This window comes from Actinia tenebrosa, unplaced genomic scaffold (genome assembly GCF_029948245.1).
Source record: "Actinia tenebrosa isolate PJP-AT-01 unplaced genomic scaffold, QUT_ActTen_1.0 PGA_scaffold0__85_contigs__length_37466705, whole genome shotgun sequence".
Classification (NCBI taxonomy): domain Eukaryota; kingdom Metazoa; phylum Cnidaria; class Anthozoa; order Actiniaria; family Actiniidae; genus Actinia; species Actinia tenebrosa.
In genome coordinates, this window is record NW_028292569.1 from 4,221,122 (window position 1) to 4,237,855 (window position 16,734).

The window sequence follows — 16,734 nt, forward strand, 5'->3', positions numbered from 1 at the left end:
TTTAATTGCACTCGCTTAAAGGCTCGTGTAATTACAAGTACTTTCAAAACATTACTCGTGTCTATTAATTTCCAAATTGTACTCGAGATCGCGCGATTTCCTATACTAACTATGAAATAAAAACTATTAAAATAAGTACAAAATAAGTGTAAATGTATATACAAATTAATATCATAATAAATAATAATAATAATATAATAATAATAATAATAAATAATAATAATAAATAATAATAATAATAATAATAATAATTCCCAAGCAAAACAAGACTTACCTCTTTTCTTTTTGCTTGGTCTGGTTCTTTTTTATCTCTTTCCTTTCTTTTTCGTTTCTTCATTTCTGGTTGAACTGCTCCATTGACTTGGTTTACCTGAGGTTTCTCTGCCAATTGTTTCTTCATCTATGATATAGATTATGATATATTCAACATTAGTAAAAATACACAGGTGATTATTGAAAATCTTGCGCGCTGATTGGTCGAGAAACTCACACTATCACACGATAATCGCCTTCAGCGATAATCCAAAATGGCGGCCTGCCACTTTGTCTATTTATACTAAAACAATTATTTGCCTTAGCCTCAGTTAATATCGGGGATTATTATATGACCGTGAATCTTAGAGCCTGGACACTAGAAAATCGAGCAATCTGATTGGATAGATCGCATCGCGGAGTGGTCTAGATTCTCCGGTAATAACCGGTCTGATCGCATATTAATCTTACGGCGAAAACATTTTGTCCTTTTTAATGAAAAGTGGTCATATAATAAAACTCTTATCAACCGAGCTTGGTCGGTCTTTACGGGATAATCTTGACCTCGGTCGGGTACAGACCTCGCTGCACTCGGTCTGTACATTCCGACCTCAGTCAAGATTATCCCGTACAGACCTCCCGCTCGGTTAATAATTACCTGGTTATCTTGATTTTTCCTTCTGAAAAGAATAACATTTGCTATGAGTTTTTGTTATCATTGAGGAGTTTAACAAAGCTAAGTAGTACTTTACAATAGACTAATCAACATGTGACTAGGAATTTAATATGACCCAGTAAAAGAGGACCAAATAAAGGGGCCTTTGGATAGACAAGTAAAAATTTGGTCGTACATTGTCCATTGACTAGCCATTACTTCCTAGCCCTGGACCAGTAAAATAGGACCAAATTAAGCGGCCTTTGGATCAACAAGTAAAAATTTTGGTTGGACATTGTCCATTGACTAGCCATTACTTCCTAGCCCTGCAAAGGCTAATCTTAATTTGCACTCTTAAAACATAGTCTAAACTTCATGTTGTCATCCATTTCTTGAAACTTAATAATCAAGTACAACCAAGCAAGTCACTCAAGCAAATACCAGGAAAGTTCTATAAATAGACCTTAGTCACACAACATCCATGTTTATTGCCACGAGAATTAAAGAACTTGTTTCTGCCCATTCAGACAAACTCATCCCAAAGTGCTTCAATGTGAGTCTCATTGGGCAAAAATCTCTTGTTCCAGATAAATAGAGGTTTTGCACCATCACGTGCTGGCACCAAAATCCAGCTTGAACTGCCTGTAGTTAGATGGCAGAACAATAAAATCCCTGTGCTCTTGGGAATTGAATTTGTTCTCATGTAAAATGATTGTATTGTTCCTGGCATCTAACATGGCTGCCGTCACATGATAATACAAAGCTGCTATTGGCTCCTTGTGAGAGGTCTATTGCAAAGAAATTTTAAAAGCTGTCTGACTTAGATACCGGGTAATAAAATATTACTTACATTGGTATGGCATCGTCAGAGTCACTTTCTGTTTTTCACAAGAAAAAAAGAAAGACTAAATCAATAACATATCAATGAATCAAGGCTGGCATAGTTGTTGTGAATATTTATTGCTTGCAACCAGAATGGATGGGAATGCACACGGCCATTGTAAAATTGATTGACAGAAGCCAAAATGCCTGGACATCTGAGTTGGTTAGGTCACAGAAACATGAAACACTGTATAAGAGTACAGTCGAACCTCTATTAAGCGGTCACCCACGGGACTTAGCCAAGTGACCGCTTAATAGAGGTTGACCGCTTGATAGAGGTTTTACTTATTTAGGCCACATTTTGTAGAAAATTAACAAAAGAGTGCATAATTGATCACGAAATGTACATTTTATTCTTAGAAAACAGTAACACTAGAAAATAGAGCAATAAAGTGCAAAATTGCTCACTCAAAATATTTTTTTTCGTCGCAAACTGTAGAACAACATTGCATGACTACGTACGTACAATACAGTGGTTTGTTCTTGCTATAAAAAATCATGATTTGTTTAAGTTACAGTACAGTATTATGAAAAAAACTCAGTTATGGTTGTTTGTAATTTAGGGGCAGACAACTTAAGTTCATGAAACATGTCGTTCACTTTGCTAAGCGCTAGCGACAGCTCTTCGTGACCATGGAATTGCGCGAAGTGGAAATTGGCCGAAACAAACTGGCTAGTGCTGCGGATTTGCTTTATACACAGTGACGTAGAATACGAACATCTGTTATTGAAGTTATGCTATCTAAACAACTGTTAAAAGAATGTTGACATGTTTTATGTATTTGGTGTCATAATACATCAATGTGTAACCAGTAGGTGACCGCTTAATAAAGGTGAAATACAATGCAAGTTTACAAATTGGTACGTTGATATGGTGACCACGTCCGCTTAATAGAGGTGACCGCTTAATAGGGGTCAAGTTTACAGTATACATGAGAGAGAAAATTCGGGACTTTAGTAAGTGACCGTTGAATAGAGGGTGACCGCTTAATAGAGTGCCGCTTAATAGAGGTTCGACTGTATTTCATTAACCCTAAGAAAATTTCTGATTCATTTAGTAAGCTATTACCTCTTGAAGAATCTGTTACTAATTCTGGAACGTCCTGATAACAAAAAATAATAATCATTGAAATAAAATAGTTTTTGTAATATATAATAGAGCGGATGCAATTAAACTGTGAAATAAAATCAAACTAAATACTAAGGCCCCGTCCACACGTATCCAGAAATTTTTGTATCCGCAAAGAAAATGTTTGCGTCCACACGCAGCGTATTTGAATCGTTTTCACCTTCCACACATGTCCGTTTTCGTAGAATTTGCAGATACAGTCACAGAAAATTTGAGGACACACGTGGACACAACCCGTATCCGTAAAAAAAATTGGTAAATAGTAGCTATTTAGTGACAAATAGTTGCTATCACTCAACCAGAACATTCATATACAAAGACAAATACGCAAGAGTACATTTGTGTCTTTTGTTTAATAAATGTTCTGGTTGAGTAATAGTGACTATTAGTCACTAAATAGATACTATTAGTCAGTACAGTATTTAGTTTGATTTTATTTCATGGTTTAATGGCATCCGCTCTAGCTCAACAAAAAAGTAAACCAGGAATGGCTCACACACAGCTAGAATTTAGTTCGTTAGAAAACGATCAAAACAAAAGTTGATTTACCTCCCCATCTGAATCTGTTTCATCAGAACTGGACATCATATCATCATCATCATCATAAATATCATCATCACTATCTCCACTAGTATCGGAGGTATCAGCATCTACAAGGTCTGGTATGCCATCTATAATATTCCTTTTGAAAAATAGCAAAGAAATATGATTATGTTTCGTAAACTCAATTGGTATTAGTCAGTCTGTCATGCAGGGGGTTGCAGTTTAACTCCTGGCCAGACCAACACTCAGGGTCTTAAGATAACTTAGGTGAAGGTGCTTCCTTGTTAATTACCGGTACACCTGCAAATGATTAGAGCTTTGCTTGGATCAGATGACCACGTTAGACTGGTGGTGGTCCTATCCCTAATCAACTAGAGATGTTAAAAGCAGACCATGAGTTTATCAGTTTAATTACCGTCAAGTGTTATCGTCAATCACCAAGGTTGGTGTCATTATTATTATCAGATTGTGTCAATGTGTCCAGTCAATGTGTCCAGTCAATGTGTCCAGTCAATGTGTCCAGTCCATGTGTCCAGTCAATGTGTCCAGTCAATGTAACCAGTCAAGAGGACTAGTCTAAGAAGCATTTGGCTGGACAGGTACCAATTTTAGTTGAATATTTTTTATTGACCAAACCTTTTTAAACCCTGAGGCCTATTCACTTGATACGGTGGCCATCTTGGATTGCAAGGCATTATGGGGCATTCAGGGGGCAAACAAAGCTTTGTTAAAGTAATAATGTTGATTGATGATAACAACTCACCACAACAGAATACAACAAAAGATGAATTTAGATTGGACATCAATCACCTTAATCCACAAAAGACACACGAAACCTTACAATGTATATATTTTTTCTGTCATCATTGCTTTGTTTTGCCCCATGGCAAGATGGCAGCAGCATCATCAAAGTAGTCCATTATTGCTATTTGCATTGAACTAATTGTCATTTGATTTTCATTCAGTGCTTTTAAGTATAGAAAATGTATAAATTGTGATAATCATTATTTATTTACGCTTTGGTTTGATGTTTTTCCACTTTTGCAGTTTTTCTGGCTTGGATTTCTGCAAAAAAAATTAATAATTTGAAAATAAAGCTAATGTATCAGGAAATTTTTTAAAAAGCTTAAAGCTTTTTTCTTGAAAAAGGCGCAATATAGCCTAGCTACTTGCTTCACACTCGGGCCATCAGCAATGAAAAACCTTGAGCCATAAAAGTGAAGTTATACGAGATGATTTTTAGCACAACATTGTTGCATGAAAAGTTGGCATGGCGGGTGCAGAAATGGATGGAAACAGTGTTGTGAGTTTTGAAGGTCATTCAAAAACTTGCAACATGTTGCTTCAAAGACACATCGCTAAAAATTGAAACCACACACTAGGTTACATGAGAACAATTTTTGAGCAATATCACTGCACGAAAAAGTTTCAGTGTGAATGGTCTCCTGAAACACCATCTTAAGGGGGGAAAAGACTGCTTGCCTAGACCTTTTTGAATTCCAAATTACTGCTGTGATCCTTGATTACAGACTCATTTACTCAGGGTTAGCCTCATTTCAATAAGCCAGTTCAAAGTTTGAGAATCGTTTTCAGGGCAGTGTGATTTTGTCCCTAATTTCTAACTTTCTTTTGCTTATTTAAGAACAAAGGAAAGTTTAAACAAAGGTGAGTAATTCAGGATAAAATCGCATGCACAGTGAAAATGATTCTTAAACAATAAACTGGCTAATTCCAACAGTAAAGTAGAGAATGCACAACTTCAACAATACAAACACTTTGAAATTCTACTATCCCTCACCTCTGGAACACACGGATAATCTGCACAAAGTTGAGGCTAACCCTGAGCAACAGAGAACTCGAAACTGAATATTTGAATCTGTGAGTTAGCTACTCACTAAATTGCCCTATTTCACCATGACATCCAATGCTTGTTTATGTGGGGATAGAATCGCCAAATCCAATAGAAAATTCAACAAAATTTGCTCCTAGCGAAACAATTTAATCTAAAATGGCCTGATTTTCAGATATAATATGTGTTAATATGTACTAAAAAATATTCTGAGCATTTGCTGGCTATTCTACCTCTCTTTGTGGAATGATATGGGATTTAGAACAATTTTCGGTTGACCTGACCCCGTCCGACGACCATGATCTTTTGCGTTTAAACAATAGATTGTTTTGATGTGACATCATAGTGAGGTAGGGCAATTAGATGGTTTGATAAATTACAATAGACACTCTTTCATAACCCCATACCTTTGTTTTTTTCTTTTAAGAACTTTTCATACTGAAAATCTAAATCCTTACTGTCCCTGGTGCAGACTATTTTTGCTTCTCGGTTGGTGCTTATTGCCTCATCGATCAGCCCAAGTTCAAAGTATGCTTGTGCATATCTGTACTGACCCTGCGCAATAGCAGAAAAAAATATAATTAACCGTTTTGTCAAGGTTGCATGCGCATCCAACTTTACAGGCCACAAAACTGAAAAGTGCATATTAAGTAAAATTGATAAGCCAGTTTTATATTTAAAGAGAAGAATGATCGATTTTATAAATTCTTAGCTAAAAAAATTTAGAACAATGCATGATAATACTTGCATTCTGGTATTGTGGCCCGTCAAGTTCCTTAAATTTGGATGCGCACGCAACCTTGAGGAAACGGTCTATTTATATCTTGTTGGATAAAGAGCACACACTGTGGTAAGAGGGAAGTGTGAGGCAGGAGTCTGCTCTGACTAAAGGAGAATAAGTATTGACACGCATCCATAATATTTAATATAATGAAAACTTCACTCAATACCAGACAAATAAACCTAATATAACACTAGGTTAATTATGGTGGCCCTCGACAGCAACCCTCGAAAAGATAACACAACCACATTATTTTCAAAACAGTTATTCATGTGCGCTTGTGTGTGTGTATCACCCTTGGATTTGCCATCCTCAATAAAATGTCAGTTGGTGCTTTTTCATGAACAGTGATAATACCAAGGACAACAGTACTGACCGTGTAAAGTAACAATATCAAGAAAAATGATACTTTCAACTGTTAGAAATTAACTCTAGGGTTTTCTCCTACCTTTGCCCAATCAGGTTTTAGCACAACAGATCGCCGTCCATCAAACAGAGCTTGCCATGTTTCTTTAGTTCTTAAGTAACTCTGTGCTCTGTTCCCATATAATATGTAGCTATATTGCCTACAAGATAAGAACACTTATCAGTTACGGCACGATTACATGGACCAATATTCTCAGCAATTGTCTCAACTTGCAAGAGGGTTTACACAGTGCAATGGAGATGCAAATGTTGCCAAAAGTAGAAACGATTTCTACTTTTTGCAATGATTGCTGCAAATTGTCTCTCAACATTTTTTCAAATTGCAATCTAGATTACAATCTGTAATGCTCCATGCAACTTGTGTCACAACGCTGTTGCGAGACAAGTTGCAGAGAATGCCTTTATTAACCTCATCCAAAGGCAACCAGTAATCAGATTCAGTCCTGGCGTTTCTTATATACTTAGTTAGATAGAATTAGGATGAGTTTACATAGGCAGTAACAAAGGCTTTGCTGCTCATGGATATAAACATGAACGTTGCGTGATGACCAAGGTCTATTGTTCCGCAGGTCAACTATGTTCTTTGTTTGGATTAATCTTTTATCTATTACTTATACACTATTTTTATACTGTACTGATTTGAATAAAGTTTGTCACCAAAAACTTAGAAAGCTGAGATCACTAAGGATCATGGGAAAGAATTCATTTCAAACAAGTGAAACTTTTTTGATACAAACTGCAGCTTGAGAATGCTCTCAGGAGGTGAAACTGTAACTGGTAAAAGATGTGCAAGTCCATCAACAGTTATCAAGCGGTTACAACATGTAAAAAATGTATCTACCCATCCTTGTCGGTCTAAGCTTTGTAGCTTTTCAGGCAACTAACTTCATTGAAATATGAAGTATTTATTAGTTGACTTACGACATTAGAATAGCTTTGGTATAGGCTGATATAGCTGCCTTGTATTTGCCGTCCATAAAATGTGTATTCCCTTTTTTCTTCATATCTATACTTTGCTGTAAAACAAAATTAAAAACATGACAATGAACCACTACTGTAAATGGGAATTGGAACTTATTGATACAGGCTTTGGGAAGGTGCTACATGCAGGGAACAAGATTAACTTTTAAACCCACTAGCAAAACCTTGCCTGTATAAGTTTTGTTCTCATCACTAGTGATCGGATGGGGTGAATAACAAACATTACTTGATGTGGATTCTAAACTTTTCAGTCCTACAATTTCTAGAATGTGGTCATACTCACAAAACTTAGCTAGTTAAATTTTTTGTCACTCACTAAATATGAAATATGACCGCATTTTTAATTTTGTGACAGAACAGAAACTCTGCACCTGGGAATGCAAAATCCTGTCATGACTTCTCTTGAAATTGGGTAAGCAAGGGCAAGTAGAGGTGAGTGCTCACCTCTCATCAATGCGACCTGGGTTCAAGTCCCGCTAGGCTCGGTGTCCTATGTGAGTAGAGTTGTTTGTTGGTTCTCTACTGTGCTTCGAGGGTTTTCCGGGTTCTCCGGTTTTCCACCCTCCACAAAAATCAACTCTTATTTCCAACTGGATCATGGAATGAGGGCCACAGGTTTGTTGCCCATTGGCATTTATGGCTATTAAGTGCTAGCCTTGCAACACAAGCACAATTTGTTTTTTTCTTTTTAATTTTTTTAATCTATTGCTATCTTTTTTTCTTTGAGCATTTACCTCTAATTGCAAATGTTATTGAACCCTGAAACAACCTTCCCTTGAGGAAGTTTATTAATAAATAAATAAATGGGATTTAGCAGTGGCATTTCTACAGAGTAGCTATTCATCGACTGTAATTCCAATTGGAATTTAGGAGTTGATTTTTGCAGAGGGAGGAAAGCCAGAGAACCCAGAACACCCTCGAAGCACAGGAGAGAACCAACAAACAACTCTACTCACATACGACACTGAGCTCAGCGGGACTCGAACCCGGGTCGCATTGGTGAGAGGCGAGCGCTCTCACACTGTATCACCATCTTACCTTGGTCTATTGCATTCTTGATACTGTATTAAGATTCTTACATACCTGCTCATTCTGACGACATGTATCTTCAAACTGTTTGGTCAGATCTTTGTTATCTCTTGTTAATTTTCTTATGTGGTCATACACTGAATAAAACAGACAGCAATACAATTGATACAAGCTATGGTAGTCCAGTAGTCCGTAATATTTTGTATCTCCAAGGGGTTAGGTGTGTAGTCAGTCTAAAGGTGCGATTACATTGAGCAACTTTCTCTGCAACTTGTCTCGCAAAAGCATTGCATTAAAAATTACAAGAGGGTTTACACGCTACAACAGAAACTTAATCCTTGCCAAAAGTAGAAACAAATTCTACTTTTCACAACGATTGGTGCAACTTGTCTTGCCACATTTGTTACAAGTTAAAAAATCTATCAGTTTTCTCTGTAATCACAGGGTGGGACAATCACGAACAGAACTCTCAGATCCAAGCTGGGTGAAAGCCCAAGATCGAATTGGAATTTAGAAGTTGGTTTTTGCGGAGGGAGGAAAACTGGAGAACCCGGAAAACCCTTGATGCACAGGAGAGAACCAACAAACAACTTTAATCACATACAACATCGAGCTTGTAGGGACTCAAACCCGGGTCACTTTGGTGAGAGGCAAGCACTCTCACCGCTACGCCACCCGTGCTTCCCTACATGCTCCCAACACCATTGCAAGACAAGTTACAAAGAAAATTGTTCTATGTAATTGTGTGTTCATCCTTGTTAGATACACCTAAGATTTGCATTGATCTGGTTTCTTATCTCTAAAGTAATAACCCTTGCTACAGAATGGAACTTACTTTGTTGAAGTGCCAGTAGTAATGAGGTATCTCCTTTACGTTTACTATCCCCCTTTTTCTTTAAATGGGCTGTTTTGATATGCTCCCTGCAATCCAACCAAAATAAATAAATAAATAAATAATATTCTGAAATATCTTGGATATGTTTATTCATGTTCAAATTAAACATGGAAAAGAAGGTTACGAAGAGAGGCGTATCTTATATTTATTTGTGCGAATTATGTTGTGAATGAACAAATGGATTCATTAATAGGATGTTTGGGTGGATGCATGGTTGGGAGGGAGGGAGGGAGGGAGGGAGGGAGGGAGGGAGGGATGGATGGATGGATGGGTGAATGGATGGAGATTGATGAATGAATGGATGGATGGATGGATGGTTGGGTTGGTGGATGTATGGGTGTGTGGGTGGGTGGTGGGCAGATGGACAGATGTATGGGTGGATGGATTAGAGTATGGGTGGATGGATTAGAGGATGGATGGATGGGTGAATGGATGGGTGGATGGATGGGTGGATGGATGGATGGATTAAAGGATGGATGGATTAAAGGATTTATGGATGGGATGGTGGGTGGATGGGAAGGTGGGTGGGTGGATAGGGTGGGTGGGTGGTTGGACAGGCAGACAGAAAGGACATTTTGACAGGTTAATTTTTTTAGCCTTACAATTAATAAACTGCTTATCAAAACAAATTGCAGCCGCCTAATGACTTACAAAATTCCACTGACATTACTAACCTGATTTTTAAAAATATATTGAAGCTTTCTGCACACACAATAGCATTGTCTAGTTTGTCCAGCTGTAAACAATAAAGAAAAGAAAATGTTTGACATTAGTATGATTCAACCATTAGTATTCACAAAAAAGAATGCCTAGACATGTACATAACACTGTTTGCATGTGAAGTTTCTAATGCTGGGTGCCCCTCCCCATTTAAAATAATATGCAATGAAAGTCCAAAAAACTAAATTTTTCGGCAAACAGCAACATTGTCCATGGACACACCCAACAATTGATAATAATAATAATAATAATAAATTATGATTTATATAGCGCTAATATCCCCATGGTTCAACGGCGCTTTACAAAAAGATCTGATAAAACACATAAAAATATAACTATGAAGGTATTTAGTGTGGTTAAGTAGGTGTACGTTAAAATCTTTAAACAATAATAATTACAAACAACTTTATAAATACATACATATTTGATAGACTTTTTTTGCATTATAATGATGAAATCAATAATAGACCTCAACTCGGACGCGCTCGGAGGTTTAATGTTTTTCCATGTTTTTCCATGTGTCATTCCCTAGAGTACTACTTCTTTGTTTAATGGTTGCGCTCAGTTGCACGTGAGAAGACACATGGATATGGATGCAACTCAAACAAATAATTTTATTCTCAAGGAATTGACACGTGGTCTGAAATGGGAAAACATTGCTCCTGAGCCGAGGAGGTCTATATTGATAAAACGAATAAAAAACTTAAATTGAAAAATAATATTTTTTCTATCTTTTGAACAACTGAAAGATTTATAAATCATTAAACTATTAATTAAAATGCCAATTAATGGTTCTGGGATAAGCTTGCTGTCTGGATATCAATCAAATTACATTGTGAATCAAAAAACTATGGGCACCTAGAAATATTCTAGGAATGTTCTATTCTTCTTTGGCCAATTAGAATTGACTTTCTAACCACAAGATAAAGGAAAGATAACAATCATGCTTCTGATTGGCTATTGAACATTCTTGAAATATTTCTAGGTGCCCACAGTATTTTGATTCACATCGTATGCTTCACAATTATACAACAGAGTTATTACAATATTACTGTAACGATTGTTAGTAATGCAGTTGTGACTTACAGCATTAACTTTGTCCATCATTCCTAGTGCTTTTTCTGTTTCATCACTGTCTTCCTTTGCCAACTGTAAGTCAAAGTAAACAGTTATTTAAATCAATCAATCAATCAATCAATCATCATCATAGTCAATCACAATTAGGTAACTAAACAAGCTTAAATTTTCTCAAATTCTGAAAAAACCTCTGGGCTGATCTAAGTCAGGGCATTGCTAACTCACAGATTGAACCCTGAAACAACCTCTGTTCTGATCTAAGTCAGGGCATGGCTAACTCACAGATCGAACCCTGAAACAACCTCTGGGCTGATCTAAGTCAGGGCACAGCTAAGTCACAGATCGAACCCTCGACAACCTCTGGGCAGATCAAAGTCGGAGCACGATTCACTTGCAGATTAAACCCTGAAGCAATCTCTAGACAGATGAAAGTCAGGGCAAGGCTTCATATAACTCTCCAATTTAATTGAAATTTTTCTTTTATGAAAAGACTAACAATAACTATACAAGGTGAGAAAAAAAACAAGCTTACCAAGTACTTAGTCACATTGTTGAAAGCATCTTCAATAATATCAACAGCCTCCATACATTCTTGGATATGCAGTGATGGATCAATATTCCTGTGAATAGTATTCAAAATATATTATAACAATGTGTAGCATTCTTATTGGAGAAATACAAAATGCATGCTTGCAAAATTTGTGAGGTTGACTTACTTTTTGGTTGGCAGGAGATTGCATTCATGGGCCCAATTGATCCACTGCAAAGAAACAACACAGAAAATGCCTTTCAACATAAACAGGAGACGATGCAGGGTAAGTTGAAGGGGGGGATGTAGCACCCCCCCTCCAGCATGTTGGTTATGCTTCTTCAAGTAGTAAAGAAAGTATATTTCTTTTAAGTATATTTCCTGTTGTGTCATTTTCAAAATTTGGTCAAGCCCCCCTCCCCCTCCCCCATATCTTTGAAAAATCTCACAGAAACTACCATGATTATGCAATAAATAATTATTACAGCTGTCAACACCCCCCCCCCCCCCCCCCCCCCGGCTTATTTTTGGCTGGATCTGACTCTCATACATGTACACTGTGCTGACTGAGATATACTTCCAAAAATCTCACATAAACTACCATGATTATACAATAAATTATTAATACAGCTGTCAACAGGTTCAAACACAAAATGTTACCTTATCTTCCTGTTCAACAACGTCAAACAGAAATGGCGATAGGAGATAGATTTTCATCACTCTGGTGTGTCTTTCTCTAGATGCTTTGCTCAAATCCAACCACATCTCAACACTCTCGGCTATAATATTTGGAAAAAAATGTAATTAATGATCAGTGATGAAGAACAAAAAAAAATTGCTGGTGTTAGTACAAAACAAATCACAGTTTTTCTTGGTGTGCTTCTTTTGCATTTTCTATGTGTTTAGCCACATATCTGAGATCATTTTGAAAGCATACTGCATACATAACATTCTTTCAAGCACATGGTAGAGTGAATTCACTAAATTTGTGAAATAGATATTAGACTAATACACTTTATTAGACCCTAAAGCCATTGTTTTTGTGTGACTTTTTTAATGACAGAGCGTATTCTTGCAATTTAATTGGCTAAAAAGGTATGGTCACGGAGACAGCGCGCACATGAAACCGTTTTTCTCTTAAACTTTTTCCTCGTTTTTATATGTGTTTTTATTTTTATTTTATCGTATGAAACAAATCGCTCAAAGATTTCCTGTCTGTCCTCTTATTGAAAATAGATGATGTCTTAAAATGTTCAACTACTCACTGCACTCGTGGTTCTGCTTGAGTACTGAACATTTTAAGATGTCGTCTTTGTTCACTAAGAAGACAGATAATGTAAATCTACAGATGAGCGATTTGTTATATTACATGTTGGCTAGTATTTCTTATTTCACAGGCTAAACGCCTTCATTCTTATCACATTTGCTGCACTGCATACACCTATAGTATTGAGACCACATCTAGGTTGTGAGCAAACCTTTCATACAGAAATCAATACCATGGACCAACCCACCATACAAACCTTAAAATATGCAACATGGCACATTTTTCAAAATCGTAAACAACATTCGTAAGATCAAAGCAGTCATGCATTTCCCAACTATAAAACTAGGCTTATTTCTAATCAATTATTGTCATCTGCAATAGTTTCAGCTTTAGCACTGTAAAATATCTAATAACATGTCGTTTTAAGGAAACATCTTCGCTTTTTTAGCCACAAAAAATTACCGTTTGAAACGGCTTTACGATGATGTAGTCTTGGTCCTTTAGTCTCCTAGAAAATAAAAAACAATGCATTTTTATACAAAAATGTGGGACAATTATGTGGGTTTAATATCTAAAGGAGAAAAAGAATTCATAAAGGCTTAAAAAATATCACTTTTATATTATTTTTTAAAGGCGTTTTTTTACTCACGTCGTCTGAATCTGAACTGTCCACGAGTGAAGGCATACTGCTATCTGTATCGCTATCTTCTTCCCTAACTTCTCAACAGAAAAAGAAAGAAAGAGAAAAGAACAGTAAATAAGCTATAGTTAAGTTCCGTTGACAAGAAAATAGCAAAGAAGGCGGAAATCATATTTTTGGAGTGGTTTTATTGTAGTTTTTTTCATTACCTTTTTTAGGCTTGGCTCGTGTCTTTGAGGGCCGTTTACGAGGTGAACTCGGCATTTTTAAACTCAAATTCCTTGACTTTCTCTTCACTAAACGAAACAGAATATATCCTAAAACACTCCTTGAAGGCTTGACTACTTATTTAGGATAGTTTTTTTTTACACTTAAAGAATATTTTTCGCTGCAATTATGAAAACATTACGAGAGTTTATTTTGCTGTGAAATACAAAATGGCGGTTGTGCTATATGCATGAGACATCGTGACGTAAACACGACCGTTGATTGGTTGAAATTCTGTTACGGAATATACTGAGGTATAGTACGAATATACGTGCCTTTATATATATCTTTAGTCTTTATTTATTTTTTATTTATTTATTTATTCAATTACAATTAGATGTTTACATACGTGTTTTTTTTTTACAAAATACAAAGGTATATTATTTACAATTAAGGATTAGTATATTTACAATTAGTCTTTAGTCTAATCTTCTGAATAGTTTTGTTGGATAAAATATTAAGCGGCCACGAAGCCTTTTTTCTAAGTGACACAGTTATCCAAAACAGACATTGACATATATGTAGGCGGCACAGCGGGGAGGTGGGTACTTCTTCTTTTTTTAAACAGCTTTATTGGGAAACTAATATTACAATGTGTTGAATAGAAAAAACTAATAGTTACCCAGAAAGGGAAGTCACGAACGGGACACGAGACCCATGCGAGGTGACCACCTCATGAAATGTTGAAATAATTAGCGTAAAAATATATGCAAAAAATATAACATTATACGTAAAAATAAAATAAAGAATGGAAAAATAAGTTCATTAAGATGAGACTAGTGTACTTTATGAGGTTAACCTCTATGACAGGGACATATATACATACGTACTGTTTTGTGAAGATGTTGTAATGAGGCATATACATGGACAACTCAGACAACAAATGCAAGGTCATCAGCGCGAATGACTATAATGAAGTGTCTATTTTGGGTCTCTGGACTCAAAATGGACCCTTCTCAAATTACCACTCTTTCCACTGCTACGCGTTGATCAATACAATAGTCGCAACAGGGAAATAGGGCAATATAGTGCCGCCAATCAGAGAATATAAAGGTACCGACACAGTTTATTTGAATGACGGACTATCGATGGTTTTCACAGCCACCGTTGGATGAATTTAACAAAAGATCCGTCATTTGTCTCTTTTGTTATATCATCCAACATGGCCGCCGTGTCTTTTGTGGGCTTTTGTTATTTCATTCTCTTGGGAATGATTGCAAACAACTGCGCGTAGCAATAAAAAGTGTAGTAAAGTATTTTATCTTCGAAGAAAAACTTACGTGCTTGTCTAAAATGAAATTTAATCTATTCAAAGTTACGGTGGGGAGATGCAAAAAAAAATTTAAATTAAAAGTGGGCATAAGTTTCAGTTCACCCATCCAGTTACTAACTCCGCCCACCCGGACTTGACTCAGTGTCACGGAAGCCCAGGTTTTTTCCACTGGACCACGGTTCCAGGTGAATCAGCATAACAATAGCCGTGAAAACAATGCACCGAATAGACTAGACTTTTTAACATAAAATTTTCAACCGATTCCGTGCGTGGCAGAGATGCAAGGGATTAGCCGATATGGTCTGGGGGCCGGCTGGTCTCTCCCCTGATGCTTCGGCTAGAACATTTTCTTGCGTAATTCGTACACCCAAGGGCAGAAGGATTTAATCGCCGTCAGGTCCGAAGTCCATACGACGCCTCAGCTCTGCGGATGTCTCGGGGGTATGGCACAATTGAATCGATTTTTTTTTTTTTTTTTTTTTTTTTTTTTTTTTTTTTTTTTTCTTCCTTCATTTCTGTCGGTGGGTTCGAACTCCATCGTATCCAGAAAATATTTTCTATTTTTTTTAAGCATGTTATCATCAATTTAGCAATATCATATTATGTTTTAAAGAGTAACTATACGTAATTCCTTTTTGCTCATACAGCTATTTCAAAAAAGGTTGAATACTGAATACTGCATACTGAATAATGCATTCCAAGACCAAAGGGCATTATACGTGGGTCTAGTCAATTTGAAATAAAAAGTAAATATACAGCAATTAAATCAGATGCGCCCCCTGCATGCGATTAAACTGGAAGATAATGTTAAGAATAGGAAGTTTAATCTGCAAGAACAATTAAATCGGGTCTAGTCTGATTTACATGAGAAAGAATTCACTTTCTTGGGGGGGGGGGGGGGGGGAATGCTCTATTGTTGTGCCTCCTGTCATGCCCGCCATCACGTGATGGTGCAAAGCCTCTGTTTTACATTCGTAGGCTTGTTTCCTAGTTTGCAATACGACGATGCCCTTGCACGCACAGTATTAGAAACAATCCAAGACCACCATAGAACTCTTAAGAACTTTTTCAAACAAATATTTGACAACCTGAAAGTACTGAATTACATAGTCTTTCACGCACCCGCCATTACAGTCGTCACGCAACGCTCACTCCCCTAAGTTACTTAGGGGAGTGACCGTTGCGCGTGACGACACTAATAGCGACTTCGTAAAAGACTATAAATTACATTCCTTATTAGAGTGCATTCAGTCAAACTGTTGAATAGTTGACGTCACCTAAATTAGAGTGAATAAGAGAAAAATATCAAATGCCCTTGGCAGAATTCGAACCCACGTCTTCGGTATTGTAGTCCTAAATTAGATAAGTTAGTTACTATTTTAGCTGACCTCACATAAATTTCAAACTGCGAGTAAACAGCTACTGAGATCAGGGGGAGAAACGATGATACAAATGAATGTCTATTCACTCATTCTTTTGTAAAACAACCCCCCGGATTAGCATGACCGTTATTTGGCGCGCTTTTACTATTTTAGGTGA

The 16,734-nt window shown here is 36.7% G+C and overlaps 1 protein-coding gene across 2 annotated transcripts in view; it reads right to left on the reverse strand.

The window, feature by feature from the left end:
- LOC116301460 (uncharacterized) overlaps nt 1–14,099 on the reverse strand; it is a 55,803-nt gene extending 41,704 nt beyond the window's left edge. Inside the window, exons 1-19 of one of the 2 annotated variants that reach the window (XM_089028789.1) lie at nt 13,865–14,099; nt 13,665–13,732; nt 13,478–13,523; nt 12,409–12,527; nt 11,936–11,979; nt 11,752–11,839; nt 11,229–11,291; nt 10,097–10,158; nt 9,363–9,448; nt 8,582–8,664; nt 7,439–7,533; nt 6,540–6,657; nt 5,718–5,865; nt 4,478–4,526; nt 3,468–3,600; nt 2,859–2,892; nt 1,758–1,785; nt 911–929; nt 275–400 (exon numbers count right to left, since the gene is read on the reverse strand). In XM_089028789.1, coding sequence (XP_088884915.1) covers nt 275–400; nt 911–929; nt 1,758–1,785; nt 2,859–2,892; nt 3,468–3,600; nt 4,478–4,526; nt 5,718–5,865; nt 6,540–6,657; nt 7,439–7,533; nt 8,582–8,664; nt 9,363–9,448; nt 10,097–10,158; nt 11,229–11,291; nt 11,752–11,839; nt 11,936–11,979; nt 12,409–12,527; nt 13,478–13,523; nt 13,665–13,732; nt 13,865–13,919 — 1,464 coding nt within the window. In that variant the 5' untranslated portion in view covers nt 13,920–14,099. Of the gene's footprint in view, nt 1–274; nt 401–910; nt 933–1,757; nt 1,786–2,858; nt 2,893–3,467; nt 3,601–4,477; nt 4,527–5,717; nt 5,866–6,539; nt 6,658–7,438; nt 7,534–8,581; nt 8,665–9,362; nt 9,449–10,096; nt 10,159–11,228; nt 11,292–11,751; nt 11,840–11,935; nt 11,980–12,408; nt 12,528–13,477; nt 13,524–13,664; nt 13,733–13,864 lie in introns of both variants that reach the window. The other variant, XM_089028742.1, reaches the window with a different exon arrangement.
- Between the last annotated feature and the right edge of the window lie 2,635 nt (nt 14,100–16,734).